Source organism: Buteo buteo, chromosome 10 (assembly GCF_964188355.1).
Source record: "Buteo buteo chromosome 10, bButBut1.hap1.1, whole genome shotgun sequence".
NCBI lineage: Eukaryota > Metazoa > Chordata > Aves > Accipitriformes > Accipitridae > Buteo > Buteo buteo.
In genome coordinates this window covers 18,506,188-18,522,371 of record NC_134180.1, presented here as the reverse complement: position 1 = coordinate 18,522,371, position 16,184 = coordinate 18,506,188, and the positions used below count along the sequence as shown (strand labels likewise).

At 38.1% G+C, this 16,184-nt stretch overlaps 1 protein-coding gene across 5 annotated transcripts in view; it reads left to right on the top strand.

The window, feature by feature from the left end:
- SLC25A24 (solute carrier family 25 member 24) overlaps nt 1-16,184 on the top strand; it is a 35,934-nt gene that overhangs the window by 573 nt on the left and 19,177 nt on the right. For 3 of the 5 annotated variants that reach the window (XM_075038818.1, XM_075038817.1, XM_075038816.1), the window contains exons 2-6: nt 11,167-11,293; nt 11,817-11,904; nt 12,414-12,525; nt 15,153-15,311; nt 15,654-15,806. In XM_075038818.1, the coding sequence (XP_074894919.1) occupies nt 11,167-11,293; nt 11,817-11,904; nt 12,414-12,525; nt 15,153-15,311; nt 15,654-15,806 (639 nt within the window). Of the gene's footprint in view, nt 1-10,261; nt 10,285-10,777; nt 10,885-11,166; nt 11,294-11,816; nt 11,905-12,413; nt 12,526-15,152; nt 15,312-15,653; nt 15,807-16,184 lie in introns of those variants that run through there. The other 2 variants (XM_075038820.1, XM_075038819.1) reach the window with 2 other exon arrangements.

Sequence of the window (16,184 nt, the reverse complement as noted above, 5' to 3'; positions counted from 1 at the left end):
CCTTGTTGGCCCCGGCGCCGAGGCAGCGCGACGGGGGCTGCTGCCGAGCCGGGAGCCGCATCCGGGGGCTTCGGGCCGCTCCTGGATGAAGTCGGCCTCGGGCCTGCCTCTTTGCTTCCCGGGGACGCCGAGTCTGCTCCGGGGGCTGTATTGTACTGGCACGCCTCAGGGTTATAAGTGAAGGATCCCGAGTGTGAACGCTATGTACAGCTGTCGGCAGTTCTATTGCCAAGTGGGCACGGCCGGGTATATTCATCATGTGTTGACTCTTGACTTCCTTTGACTCATTGTTGCGTCGTGTTCGATAGATAGCATATTCTTCCTCCAGCATGATAAGGGATGGTAATTTACAGCTTTTGTCCGTCACTCCACCTTTGTATAATCTAGGTCAGAATAAATTAAGGTTTACTTTGGGCAGCAGGTAAGTAAATCTGCGTAACAGTAGGTTGCAATATCAGAACTAGTTATTGATGCTAGATCTCCATGAACACGTGAAAATGATTCTTCTTGGCATTAGCTGTGTGATATCAAGACCATTCTATTTAAAAATGCACACTTGTGACAGCAGCCATCAAACCGTGAAACAGACAGCACACACTCTTTGTGCTGTGGATTCTGCAGTGATCAGGTTGGACTATTACATTCCTCTGTCTCTTGTTATCAATGTTGTGACCTCACAAGTCAGTAAAACTTGAGTCATCAAGTGTTCTAGTGCAATGCTGAGTTAGACTAGCAATTCTGGCCTGTAACTGGAAGAGAAACTTCTTTTTTCCTAGTAGTTTTCAGTAATCCCCAGGCTTTCAGAATAATAAACTCGTTTAGTGCAGGATGCTGTAGGCATAAGTATTTGTGTGGTAAGGCAAGTCTGTGCTGAAAAGGCATGCATAGGTTCAGTTAGGCTGAGATCTGTGCTGGAGCTATTACTGTAACAGTCCTGTTCTTTATTTCAGTGTAAAGAATGGTTAGATGGCATTGCACTGCCGTGCCTGTAATAGCTGTTGCATACTTTCTGAAAGAGGTTCAGGAAAGTGAACTTAAAATTTGACTACAGTGTTAAGAGATATGTTGAGTCAGTAATTCAGTTTCAGTGACCTCATACTAATCGTGGGACACTGCCAGTTCTTTCCCATGGACTCATTATCTGGTCTCTATTTTACCTTTCCTTGGTATATTTCATTCTCTGTCTCATATACTTAATGGAAAAGTATCCAGCAGGTGTCTTGAATGGTGCTTGTGTGAGAGCATAAATGACAGCATGCTTTCACTTCAATATTGCTTCTGGTCAAAATCATCTTTACAATAAGTATGTTTTGTGTTCTCAGTTTTTGGTGTATCAAGGAGGGACAGTTTGGCCTGTTTGCTTATCCATGAGAGTTGTCAATATTAAGAGTATGCTAGTTGCAAACTTCAGTCACACATTATATACACATTGTTGAAAACTTGTTGTACCAGTTTGACTGTAACAATTTGGGGTTTTTACTTACATTGAACAACAGAGGAACAGGTGATCAGTTAATTTTCTGGCATTTAACAAGGGTGGTCTTCCCCCATAGTTCACTGAAAGCCCTGAGACATGTGGCATGTTTTTTAAGTTTTGAGCAACTTAGAATTGAAGTTCCAAGTTCTTTTTCAAGATTAGTGTGGTGCCTTTCATTAATAGTGCACATCTGAGTATCTGTCAAATTATTCTCAGTTGCTACAGGATAAACTGGAAGTGAAACCCATGAAATAATAGAGATAAACTAGACTTACCTGGATGTAATGGAGAACAGGAACTGGCTGTCTTAGTTGCTTAAGAAACAGAGTAAACAAAAGAAACCATGAGTCATGTTCCACATTTGAGAGGGGTAGAAGAATTGTTGGAATGCACTGAAACTTCTGTATACTCACTATTTTAAACTTAATGGTGGGCACAGTTTGAACTAGAAACTAGACTAGTTATATGTAACTGTTAATAACTAGACTTGTTATAATGACAGCCTCAGTAAGACTTGCCTCCAGCTTCTTTCCTGTCTTTATGTAGCTAATCTGCTTCCTGTACTTCCTTGCAGCCCAAAGCTGCCTCCTCCCACTTACTTCACTTCATGCTCTAAAGTGATGTTAAATTCAGTAAAATGTCTTTTTACTACTTGGTAAAAAGGTATTTTATTAATGAAGTCAGATATTGGATCATAATATTTGGGTTTGGAGAGGCAGAAGTAGTCTTATAATTACTAATAACTAATGAGTGAGGAAATGAGATGCAGAAATATTACACAATGTGGCGAAGTGTTAGCTACTGAACTGCTCAGCCCTGCCAACATAGTTGGGATATCGTAGCCTTTGGTGCCTCATGGCTGGGATGGGGTCTCAGGCCATCCACTATTGTTATGTTCTAGATGGAGGTCTGGGTTAGATTTCCAAAAATACTCTTGGAGGGCTGGCTTCCGTTGCATGGGGTGATATCCACATGCATGGGAGTGTTGGTCACCATACTTCTGGGGACCATAGCTGCTTCCTGGTTAACTCCTGGTAAGGGACCATGCAAGTGCTACTGTGTTTCACTCCAAAGTCAGTTGGTTCATCCTAAGTCATCATCTTCACGGTATAAATTAGTGCTTGGGCTACTAGTATTACTTTCCTCTTTTCTCTTGAAATATAATTCCTCTCTAGAAGGAATAAGTGTGTCTTTAAAAGAAGCTGCTATCCATTTGAGTAATAGACTATTGGTATGCTCTTTTTATTTCACTTTTCATCAGTTGTCTTGGCAGTTTTGTTAATGTTTGATGAGACACTCTTTTAGGTGAAGTAACATTGTAGATACAAGAATTGATGTGAAACCATGTGGTAAGCTTTGGAGGTAGGTTGCATGTCCGTCTAAGGAAGAATAATTTTTTTCCCGTAGCAAGACATCATAGTACAACATGACAGAAGCTCCTGACTTTGTGTTCTACTTGACCTGCCTTCTGTCAGTATGTGACAGACAAAAGTAAACCACTGGAAAATCTGAAATGTGCGCTGCTTAGAGGCTGCCAGGATGACTCCTGTTTTATATTGTAGTCTATTATCCCCCAGGAATGGGTAACTTTGCAAAGCTTTACAGAAGATTCCTGACATAATACGTCAACACCTAGGAAGAAGGAATTCAATGTGATGACAGTATCAAATGGCACTCTACAAGCAACATTAACAGCTATTGTATGCTCACTTTGATTAGAGGACTTGTCCAGTAGAGACACAAAATAGATGCTGGGATCAGATCTCAAATGATCTCATCCTGTGTCTTCAGAATGCTGTGAGTCTCTTAGGCGGGAGTACCATAAATGGTGTGAGTGGTTGTATGAAGTACTATTTTTGTTCACCCTTTCCTTCTGTTGCAATCAATCCTTACGGTAAACCTGTAGGAGGTGAACCCCATATTTCAAGCTTCAGTTTGCAGTAGGAACAGCCAAGCATTCAAATTCAGGTACTATACATCGAGTCCTGGAGCTAGGAGTAGAAAGATGTTACTGAAATGAATAACTACATTCGGGAAACAGTATGATGATCTTATTTGGACTGACTCTGTCAGGTTTTGACTTAAGTCTTTGGCTATGTTAAGGCTCCTTTAGATAAAGAAACAGTGTGATGAGACACCTCTGTGTGGTGGAAATGGGACCCAAAGAGACTAAATTCTCAGCAATCAGAATATGGTCTATTTAGAGTAATCAACTGTGTTTATGAAAATTTTAGTCCAACGAAGTCTAAAAACACTCAGAACACTTGAAGTGTGTTGCTGCATTTAAACCAAAGAAAATTCAGAATTCTGTCAAGCAAGGCAGGCCCCTGTGCTGTGTTACAGTGCTGTGTCTCAGTGCAAGAGGAGGGGTGAGAACAGGGCCAGGCACGCATTGTTTTCCTGCTGTGCTTTTCTCTGGCCTCTAAAAACTACAGCTAGATAGTGATTCAGAGCTTGAACTTAGCGTAGCTGTTCTTAGTCCAGAAAGCACATACTTGTTTAGTGACTGAGCTAAACATGTCCTTGAATATTTCTCCACTGTTTTATTCAAATTTTTGCACTTTTCTTAATGTTGGTAACTTCTCTTGCATGGCAAAATTTGAAGGCTAGTAGACCAAGTTAACTGAAGTCTCTTTGTTACATTGAAGCTTGGCTAGAAACATACAAAAAGCACTAGTTACTTTGGCAACTTCTTAGAAGAAACATGGGCATTTTCAATCACATGATATCTACTCTTAGAAATTATTATCATATGTGATATGCAGTTTCACAGTCTTATAAGCTTCAGTACTTTCATGTCCGTATGTCATTCTTTGTGTGAAATGAAGCTTTCTTTCACCTTAATAGTATGCCAAAAACTGGTACTATACATTTAAAGTAGACAGGCATCTTAAACTTTTTACCAAAACAGATGTGATTGTAGAAAACTGGACCCACTTAGTTCCTTTAAACTTTGCTTTTCAGGTCATAATAGGTGTTACGATTATGTCTGATTATGGGGACTTCATTGTGAAATACCACAAATGTCTTCAGTAATGTAGCTGACTTGAGTTGTAAGCAAACTTGTAAGTCACTATTTCATTTCAATATCTACAACTTCAGAAGCTTTTAACTGATATGTGCTGTAGTCTCTAAGTATCCATGTGAAAGGGCAAGATGAATAAAAGTTTGTTTTCATAACACTTTAAACATCCAAGGAGATAAAATGAATTTTTTTAATACTAACTTGATAGTTTTTTTCCAAACAGTGTCAGGGTACAGTGAATGATTAATTCTTCCTCTTGTTGCTGCAAAGTGCAAGAATGCCAGGCACCAAATATGGGAACCCCCACCTCTGTAACATCTCTTAATTGCATGTTGAAATGCTTTGCTCAATCCTGGTCTTGAGGCTGCAGTATGTCCCAGGTAAACAAACAAGGTAAACTGGTAAATCTTTTAAGATGACTGTAAGGTGGGGATGCCTCTGTAGCAGAGTAGTCTTATTTAATGGAAAAACTCAGTCTATCAAGTACGTTCAAAGTAAAAAATACCAGTGTAACTTGCAAGGAATGATGAATGGAGGTACAGGGGATAGTTTGCATCTCCCATTTATGCTGTTTCAGATTCTTGGAATCTAATTCATAGCTATGAGTTGAGACGAGTTTATCCAGGTCCGGAGGAAGCAACTTTTGCAAGGCATATTGGAGAGCATACTCATGACTTGCATATCTTCCTTTTTAGGCTTATTTTATAGCGATTCTGTTACCTGAAATGCACCAGTGAGAAGACCGCTGCTAGTGCTTTTCTGTTGCAGGGGAGAGTGGTGCTTAGGACAAAGAACAGAAGGGGAGCGTCTGCTACCGCCAAGGGTGCAAGGCTGCTGTACTGGAATGGGGGACTCTTAGTGTCTGTCTGTGGCAGGTGTAAAGAGCCTGCTTGGGTACTGTTTGTGTGTTGGCAGTATCCTTTGGGAGGCAAGTGAATGAATATGAATGCAGCATTTGAACAAGTTGGGAGGTCTTTGGAGGCAGTGAAAATTACTGTTTTGCTCAAAATGCAGTGTTGTGTTGGATTTCTGGAGGTTAAATGGCAGTCTAGTTTGTTAGTGTGTTATGTGGACTTGCTGGTTGGGGTATAATGCTGCGTGGACACATCCTCAGCCCCTTTCCCTTTGTGCTGGATTTGTCTCCCAACTGAATCAGTTTGACAAGATTGACTTTAATAATCTTTACTACTGGTTTTTGGGTTATCGTTGTGTGTCATAAATTTGTGTAGTCTTGGTAGATATAGATAGGAGAAGGACAACGTTAGTTTTCAGTTTTGCAGGGTACGTATCCGGTAAAGAGAGAAGAGTTGCATATACTTGAGCTGTGACTGAATTTGGCTTCCAATAAGATTACAGTCTAATAACTTAAAATTGTAGATTGCAGAGCTATGTGAATGACTATGTGAAGAGGGAAAAAACAGCAAAAGGGGAGAAGAGAAGGGAATATCGTGATTGGTTTTATATCTACTACCTCTGCTTTTAAAAGAAAATGTGAAATTTGTGAATGTCCGAAGACGCGATGCTGTTCTTACTGTTGTGATGGTGTTTTTTCTATGCAGTATTTGTAATTGTGCCCTTTGGAACTCTAGTCATAGATTACAGAAGAATGAATTGCTAATTGCACCAATTATGTGTCTTTAAGTGTTGGGTTTTTTACTTATATCTTGTAGATAGCATGATAGGAAGCCAGAAACACCCAGTAACTTGATGGATCACTTCTTTTTAAATATTCTTTACATTATATTAACAAGCTAATGAATAGATGATTGGTAATCATTTGTACTGAGCAGCCCTGCCTTTCATACAAAATTCAGTTTTGTAACCAGAATGTGAAGGCTTATGCACAATACTGTTACTAAGTAGTATAAAAATTCAACTGTGAATTAAAAGGAAAGTCTACAAAAAACATTAACATTTCTAGTGTCTTGCATTCTCTGTCTTCACAGTGTAGCTATGAATGTGTTAAAGTTCATAACTTTGGCACAGAGTAATCTAATAATTCATCAGGCCACTTACAGAGTGTCAGGATTTTTAGGTGTATATAAAGCCTGTCTGTAGCTTTTTTTTTTTTTTTTTTTCTCAACAGACCTGCTGGCTTAGGTTTCCACACCAAATACAGAGGTCTTCTGGAGGAGTAAGAAGTCAATGCTGTAACATGCTTTATATAATACAGAAATTTAAAAATAAAATTATTCAGTGTTTCAGTCTAGTTGTGGCCTTTCACATTGGTATCGCCTTGCTGTGCAGGACTTTGAAAGCAGCTGTGTTAACAAAATATACAGCAGAAAAAGAACAAAAGTAGCAGAATTAAAAACAAAAACAAAACATAAGAGAAAAGAAAAAGGCAACAGTGTCATGACCGAATAGGTCAGCATTGGAGCGTTGTAGTCGGTATGTGTGAAGGCCCATAGCATTAAAAAGAAAGATCATCTAAACAGTCTTCCTGTGTCTACCTGTAAGTAGCAATTTTTCACACAGTCACCATTTCATTTTATCTAGTGAATTATCTTTATTGCTTGGCCTTAAAGTTTTTAGACAATGAGAAAAGAAATGGCACACCTTAAAAAATAAACATTTTCCTCTTGGGGCTGGACCTACATAAAGGTGAGGTGATCCCATAGTAAGTCTATAACAAGAAATGTCAGGTTTTACGTGGCAGGCACACTGAACATTGTTTCCCAGGACTTCCAAGTGAGGACTGGCATCTACTTTGGTTCCTGCTCTATTGTTGTAAGCATGCCTATTTTAAAATGCATCCAGTTCTCCTCCATCAGAGAAATTGGTGAACCAGGAAGTGGCACAGTGACAAGTGGTTGTAACTATGCAAAATCCGGTAGTATATTAAATGAAGAACAGCAGAATTGAATTCCTTGTTGAACTGATGTGCGGGTGATTGAATGTTGGAACAGGTTGCCTGGGGAGGCTGTGGAATCTCCATCCTTGGAGATGTCCAAGACTTAATTGGATGTGGTCCTGTGCAACCTGATCTAATTAGATCTAATGTGCTGGTTTAGGCTGGGGTAGAGTTAATTGTCTTCATAGTAGCTGGTATGGGGCTATGTTTTGGATTTCTGCTGAAAATAGGGTTGATAACACAGGGATGTTTTAGTTACTGTTGAGTAGTGCTTACACAGAGTCAAGGCCTTTTCTGCTTCTCACGCCACCCCACCAATGAGTTGGCTGGGGGGCACAAGAAGCTGGGAGCATAGCCAGGAGAGCTGACCCAAAATAGCCAAAGGGATATTCCATACCATGTGATGTCATGCTCAGTATATAAACTGGGGGAGTTGGCTGGGAGGGGCAGATTGCTGCTTGGGCATCTATCAGCAGGTGGTGACCGACTGCATTGTGCATCATTTGTATATCTTGGGTTTTCTCTCTCTCTTTTTGTAATCTTCCTTTTCATCATCATCGTTATTATTATTACTACGGTTTTTATCTCAACCCATGAGTTTTTGCTTGTTTTTCCCAATTCTGTCCATGCCACTGGGGGTGGGGGGAAGTGAGCAAGTTGCTGCATGGACCCTAGCTGCTGGTTGAGGTTAAACCACAACATCTGTTTAGACGTGCTTTGAGTCAGGGTTGTGCTCGATGGCCTCCAGAGGTCCCTTCCAACCTGAATTATTATTTGATGCTGTGAATGGGCAGTTTTTACCTGGGAGTTAGTGTGCTGCAGAATCAAGTGTCTTCCTGCTGGCTATGCCCATGGAGTACATTACCCCCATGAGGGAGTTCCTGCCCTCCAAATGGAAGGCAAGCTCCTTTCACTGTTCCTGTTTGTTCCACAAAATTGCTGGTTTTAATCTGAAACTTTAACACCCACATAATTAGTACAAGAGGGTTTTGTTTGTATAAACTCTTAGATTTGTAATGTGAGAAAAAATGCATGTGCCTGCTGAGGAAAAGCGTATGTTTTTGTTCCCTGTTGCTTCTGTTCTGCTGCCCTGAGAGTGGCTGAGACTGGCTTGAAGTCTGGAAAATAACTGTAAAAACAAAAGTAGGGAATGGAGAGTATGTTTGTGCTTATCCTTTTCTAGTTGTTGCAATGTAAAATCTGCTCATTTGGCAGATGAAATGAAAGGTGCTCCTCTTCACACACGCTAATTGCCAGCTCTCTAAACCTGCTAGGAACTTCTGTTTTGTTTGGCTCATGTCATCCTCAGCAGAGGAGATTTTGTAATTGGAATTTAGTTAAAATTTTGTCATATGTGAGCCAGAACAACACTTCCCTTGTTCCACATTTTTGTTTGTATAGTTCAGATAGCAGTAGGGAATACTAACAATTTGCATTGATAGAATTCACTCAGAGTGTTTGTATGACTGCCACATTAATTACCTCTTCTCAGTAGCTTGTGGGAATCCAGCAGGGCACTTGGATCCTGTGGTATGAGGTGCCATGCGTGGAGTACAAGATGGGTTGAGATTGCAGTGTCTTTCAGGGGGGACTCTTTTCTGGCTAGAGTAATTTTTAATGGTGGTTCTTGGGTTTGGGTTTTTTATTTGTTTGGGGTTTTTTTAATGATTAATCCATTAGGCTTTCTTAATTAGGCTTAATTTTTAATCCTTCCTTAATTCAGAAATGCATTCATAAACTTGAAGAAACGTAAACTATTTTTTTTTTTGAATGGGAAATTCTGAACAGCCCTAACCATGTTGGCAAGGGCATGAAACTGAATTGAAGATTATATTTTTATTGACAGGTTATTAATAGAAATGACAATCAAGCTGGACTTAAGAGTATATGAAGAACACTATTTTTCTAAGCTAAAACCAAATGCCTTTATCTGAGCATGCAGTAACTTTAGTTGATTGTATTGTGCATAAGTTGCTGTATTATGGGAGGTAAATAATTCACTGCTTATTTCACTGTGGAATGCCACATCGTCTTCCTCCCTTCCATTGAGAAATCTATAATAATCTTACAAATTTTTCTTTTGAGATTAAACATTACAGTACATTGCTTTTATTAGAGGGATAAGAAAGATAAAGGAGGCACATAAATGTATTCAGATGTCTTCAATTTTTTTCAGACACCTGCAACAAACACACTAGAGTTTTCTATTTCCTTTATGTTTAGTTTCTGTAGGCTAGAACTTGTTGGACTTTGGTCTTTTGAGGACTTCCAGTAATTATAATGGAGTAAACAAAATGATTAAAAACAGATTTTGCAGATTAGAACAGCCATGCAAATCTTGTTGAGAATTACTTTATCCAGAAACTACAGTTGCACAGGGCTGTCTGGAAAACAGAAGGTATTTGGAAGAATTTTTGGCATATGCTTTATATGTACCTCAAAGTGCTCTGAAACTTACAGCAAATTAATGAAGAGATTGTGCTGTCAGGCTGGTCTCCTGGCTGTTTTATAGACAGTGCCCCTGTAGGATTTCACACATTGAGGGAAACCACAGGGACTGATGCCCAAATGAAGACATGAGGCATAATTTGCCCTTAAATCTTGTGTTCTAGAGCAAAGTTTTGGGGTGGATTTCCCTGCCTGCTTCCTGCGCATCCTGCCAGAGGAGATGGCAGCACTATGGAAGTGTGAGAGCACATGGACTGTAACAGTGTGCTGTGGGTCTTGCCTCTCCTTGGCCCCGCTGCTCTCTCTGCAGCCCTCCCTGTGTGGAGCAGCCCTTGCTGTGGCATAAAGCCCAAGCTAATAAATCCTGCAGAGCTTGTTAGCCTGGGCTTCGCTCTTCTCTGGGCTTGCCTTTGAAGACAAGCCTCAGCAGTTCCAGGCTGATGCTTGGGGGGGACTGCTGTAATTTCCCTTTTTTAAAAAGTATGTTTTCACACAGAAAGATGGTTAAGTATTCTAGCCCTTTGTTGATGCAGAAGTGTATGCCTAGGCTGTATTTCAGACTTGTTTCCGGCAGTGCTGGCAATTGTATACCATGCATTCAACTCGTAGTTAATTTTACATGTAGAAGTTTCTTATCTGCAGGACAGTTACTAAGAAACACATGCAAAAATGGAAGATAACTGTGCTTCTCTTTGTTACAAGTCTGTTGTTTGTGTGTTTGTTTTAAATTTTTGTCGGGGCTTCAGTTTGAAGCAGAAAGCCCTGCCTTCTCAAAGCCTGGGGGGTGGAAGTGCTAGTCAGGCAAGATCTTTGGGGGGGGGGGGGGGGGGTGGTGTGTTGGTCAGCAGTTAAATAGTTAATTGCTATTTGTCTTTTTATCTTTATAGTTCATAATTAGTAGACCACTGGATTAAAGAGGATAGTTAAGACTGTATTTCTTTAATTTTACTGACATATTGACAAATTTCATGTATAACTAAGGAAGTCACAGGCTTAAAGTTGTTCTCTTTCATGATTTTGTCCTGTCCCCCACCTCTACCTCCACAAATTGATACCTGTAGGGATAACTTGCCAGTGCTGGTAAGAAACCTTAAAATCTTTGAATAGGAAAGTTATATAAATAATAAATAATGCTTTCTTAAATCTATCTCTGCTCTGAGTGTTTTCTCTCTTTATGAAAATACTGATAGTGTGTTAAATTCTGAAAACAAAATACAGCTCTGAAGTGTATGCTTAGGTGTTTTCCTGATTTGACTCCCAAAGTGACCAGTATGATGCTTTTCTTAAAGCTGTGCCATGCTGATGTTGCTTTGTGACCTGCTGTAATTTGGAAAAGTTGAATGTTGCATTTTCTCTCAACAGAAAATTTTTAAAGCTGGAGATACTAACCAGGATGGACAGCTAGATTTTGAAGAATTTATGCAGTATCTTAAAGATCATGAGAAAAAGATGAAACTGGCATTTAAGAGCCTGGACAAAAACAATGATGGTATGCCTTGATTTATTTCATTTGTTCAAATGTGGTTTGAAGAAACTGTGCATTAAAAGTTATCTTGGTGTATATTCTTTTTCTAAACTGGAGACAAAAAGTTGTGAATGTGGAACACCTACTTCTTTTCCTTAATAGGATCATATTATAGTTTACTATAGATTGAAATAATAAATTATTATAGTCTTTTTTTCTTTTTATTATCTTTCAGGCCCATTGATCTGGGGCTCTTTGTTTCCCAGATGGAGAAACTATAAGGAAGTTTCTAAGTATCTATTAAAGATAGAATAGTTTTTTTAACTCACTGAATGTTTGCATCTCATTTGGTTGCATGATTTTAATGTACTTGCCTGCATTCAGTCCTTGTAGTAGACAATCAAAATATATCATCTGTGTTTAAATGTATTTTAAATTATCTTTGCTATTATGTAGGTGTTATAGTGGAACTTAGTGAGCTCCAAGGTGCTAAGTGTATTAAGTTCCATGTTTTAAATATGCATCATCTTTCTTTTAATGTTTCAAGGAAAAATTGAAGCATCAGAGGTTGTCCAGTCCCTCAAGATACTGGGTATAAGCATTTCAGAAAAACAGGCAGAAAAGATCCTGCAAAGGTCAGGAATTATTATTGCTTAAAGTATTTTAAGCTTCTTTGTATTGTTAGTTATTATATTTTTATAATTCAGAGAACAGGATAAATGGGGTTATAACTTCGAAAGGTGTTGGTACCTTCAGTGGTGCCTTTATAAGAATTCTCACATATTTCATCTGTTCTCGGGTGATTGTAAGTCTGGTCACTATCTGAGGATCTGGTTCTGGGAGGAGAATGTTACCTCATTTCCCTGTGAATGTTGTTGATAGAATGAAGCGTTATATTCTGTTTTTAAATGGAATATGCCAGATGCACTTGGATAAGAAAAGCATAGTATTGAAAGGCCATGGCAGACTCAGCCTTGAAGTCTCCGTATGGAATCTCCAGTCATTTGTCGCTGATATGATGGCCAATATTAAAAAAAACCCAAACCAAAACAAAAAACACAACCAACAAAAAAAGCAACAAAGCAGAACAAAAACCCATCCCTGCTATTATTTCCTTATATAGTTTTGTTCAATTTTTTTTTAGTATTGATGCTGATGGGACAATGACAGTAGACTGGAATGAGTGGAGAGACCATTTTATGTTTAACCCAGCTACAGACATTGAGGAAATAATTCGATATTGGAAACATTCCACTGTAAGTTCAACTTTTCTTTTAACTTAGTGCAGCTCTTAAGTTCATCTCTGCTGGGTTAATTTGCAGTATTGAGTATAACAGCTTGACAGTTGTTATATTTCAGGCATACCTGTATTTAAAATTGTTTGGTTTTCCTTTTCACTTCATGCTGGCCCATTTACAAGCAGGACAGTGTCGTGTGAGTTTATTCTAAGCAAAAAACTTCATCTAAACTTTGCCAATAATTATCAGTAATTTTTAGGAAGGCATCCTTTTTTTCCTTTGGAGATATTCCACAGAAAGATAACAACCACAATATTATATATTTTTCTTTTCACATTACGGTACATTCTTATGTTCAGTGCTTTTGATGTGTTGAAACAAATTATAGAAGCACTTTAACTGTTATGTTGAAATTAGTTCAGTATTTGCATTTATATAGTAACAATCATTATCATAAAATCACTGGTGTCATTAGTGATGATTTTCTGTGCACATGTTCTCACACTCTTTTGTGCTATAGAATTTCATTTAAGAATGACAATATACAGGAATAGGCTATCCACTGTGCAGATAAATTTTTTTAAGTTATTATTGAATGGAGCTCTTACCACCTCAGTGGCTGACTTTTAAGAACAAATAATAAGGTAAGTAAACCAATGGTAATGCTGTTTACTAAATATCCTTTCTGTAGATTATTGGAGTAATCCATAAAGTTAGGTAAAGACAGATTTCTTTGAATATAGTGAGACCGTCTATATCGTCAGGGATTAGTCAGCATTTCCGTAATAAAAACCAGTTTGAAATCTGAAAGCTTTGAGTGTTTCACACTGTACAAGCTCAATTCAGAAATGCTTGCCAAAAGGGTGTTACCTCCCTGTTTGCTGAAGGAAACACTTGAAGCACTGCTATGAGATCAAATAGTCCTGGTCCCAGCTTACTTAGTGGAAAAAACCCCTTTGCTTTAATAAAATGCTTTGTATTACTATTACTAAACATAAGATTATTTTTTTTAAATTATGGAACGTCATTAGTTATCCCCAAGAAACAATTTTAGAAGTCTCTTGTGATCTTCCAGTGTTGCAGTCAGCTGATGACCCACTTATCACAGCAAGCAAAATCCAGCTATATGGCAACACAGCTGGTGTTTCAGATAAGAGCAGATGTGAGAAGTCACATGTCTGGCTGGCATTGACAGCTCTTCCAATTCTGTTTTTATTATAAAATTTTAATTGCTGTCAGACTTTTCCAAGCAGATAGCTGCATTGGCATAGAACTATTATGAATTGGTAGCTGTTATATTCTGTTATAAACACCCTCAAATTTAGCTTTTTTTCTTAGTTGTGTTTAGGGCTTGGTAGACACAATGTTTAAACCCTGGTAGATATGCATAATATCTCTAAGAACATTGAGTTTATATTTTGAAAGTTCTGATTGATCCTTTGATGATTCCATGTAGTTGAGCAACTGATGACACCTTACTTGGAAACCATGAATGTCAGAAAGGTGAAAGGATTTTCCAATTAATCTGTTCTGTGTTCAATATCCAGAGCAGTTGGTGCTTACCCTGTTTGTCCAGTGGCTATATCTGTAATTTCCATCCTGCAATTCTTGTGTTCCAAATGACCAAGACAGTATTCTGTCTACTTAACAGACAGGGAATGCAGCATAAATTAGGGATGTAGTGTCTACAACTAAAATCAACAGTAGTTAAAAAAAGTCTGTTGGTTAACACGCTTTCTGGTCAGTACTTACCAGTTATTAAAAACATTCTTGCTTCTTTATAGGTTTAATTTATGCATAATATTGGCTTTGCATTATCTACAGCATATTTTTTCTCATATATCATGGTTATAAATTACATGAAGAGCAGAGACTATGTTTAAGTGATATGTGAGATTCCATAGTCTTGGACAGCTTTATCACTAAAGCCTATAGTAATGTTCTTTGATCAAATTGAATGGTAATACAAACATGCACCTCTTAATGAAATTTCAAACTTTTATAGCTGAAAAAAGTCATTAATGTGTCTTTCAGTGTAACTGATGATAAGAAAATGTATAAAGCGTAAGTCAAACTTGTCATTTTGTAAGATAATACACAGCAGTTACCAGAAATAGAATATTCTGATATATCAGCTATAAAAATGCTACTTTAAAGTAGGGGGGGGGTGGGGGTGGGATCGCACATATGTGTGAATAAATTACCATGAGAGAGAAATCTCTTGTTAGCATCCTTAGGAGATTACCAAACTAATCCCAGACGGTTGTCCGGTGAAAGGTTAGCTGCAACATATAAGCATTTGAGCTTTAGTGCTGACTGTAAAGGTCTACTGATCGTGACAGAATGTCTTTGTTTGGGCCATGCTCAAGGCGGAAATTTGTCATAATTTTTAATGATGATGGTGCAGTCTTTGAAATGGTGGGTCTGTGGTATTAATGCTCAAAAAGTAGCTATTCATTGAATAGCAATAGCAATCCATAGCAAGTTAATTATAGAATGTAATTTAGAGATAATTTTTTATTTTTAACTAGCATTTTGTTTATGTGTTCTCAGGTGGTAGGTTAATTTGGAATTAGAACTGTTGATAAAATTCAGATGATGGAATGAGATAGTTATTGGCACATCTTTGCTTTTGATTCTAATAGGTGTTGGATATAGGAGATAGTTTGACTGTTCCAGATGAGTTCACGGAGGAAGAGAAAAAGACTGGACAGTGGTGGAAACAGCTGTTGGCAGGAGGAGTGGCTGGTGCTGTCTCTCGAACGGGTACAGCGCCGTTAGATCGCCTTAAAGTGATGATGCAGGTAGGTGCAATGTTTAAGAACTTTTTAGTTTCCAGTGTATCACTTCAGTTTTTAGAGAGCTGTTATGGAAAACTGATGGCCAAATACAATATCTGAATTCTGGAGGTCTAGTTATGTTTTGACAATTTCCATATTTTGTGTTCATAAAAATTGTCTTTTCCATAGTCATATTGGCAAAAATGTAGACAAAATATTATAGTACCTGTGCCACTAAAATAAGATTTTTTTCAATAGTGGATGTGGTTTTGCTAGTTGATACATTTAAGCAATTTAATAGTTAGGTGACGAGTTTCACAGTCTAATCAGAGCAGTGTTCTTTACTGTGACTTTGGTTTTTTTTAGGTTCATGGTTCAAAATCAAACAAAATGAATATAGCCAGTGGTTTTAAGCAAATGTTGAAAGAAGGTGGCGTCCGATCCCTCTGGAGGGGAAATGGTGTAAATGTTGTGAAAATAGCTCCTGAAACAGCTATTAAATTCTGGGCTTATGAACAGGTAGGATGATAAATCAGGAATTAAACTTATGGTAGATAGAATATTATATCACTTTCACTGTTTATTATTTGCACTGTTGTATTACATAGGGGTTCTTACTGTGGTTGGGGATTTTGTCACAGTAATTTAGAGTCACTCTCAGATTTAAAATAGTCTATTCTGTTAATAGAATACTTGGTATTAGGCAGATTTTGCTATTGTATTATAAGCAATGTAAATAAACTAAATCTGTCATACATTTTAAACTGCCCTCCAGTCTGCATAGCTTTATATGGAGCCCTGCATTAATATCTAGTTTGTTGCTTTGAAGTGACAACAACCAAAAACTTAGCACATTATGCTAGCTGAACTTACACAGGATTCTTTTTAAGTCAAATA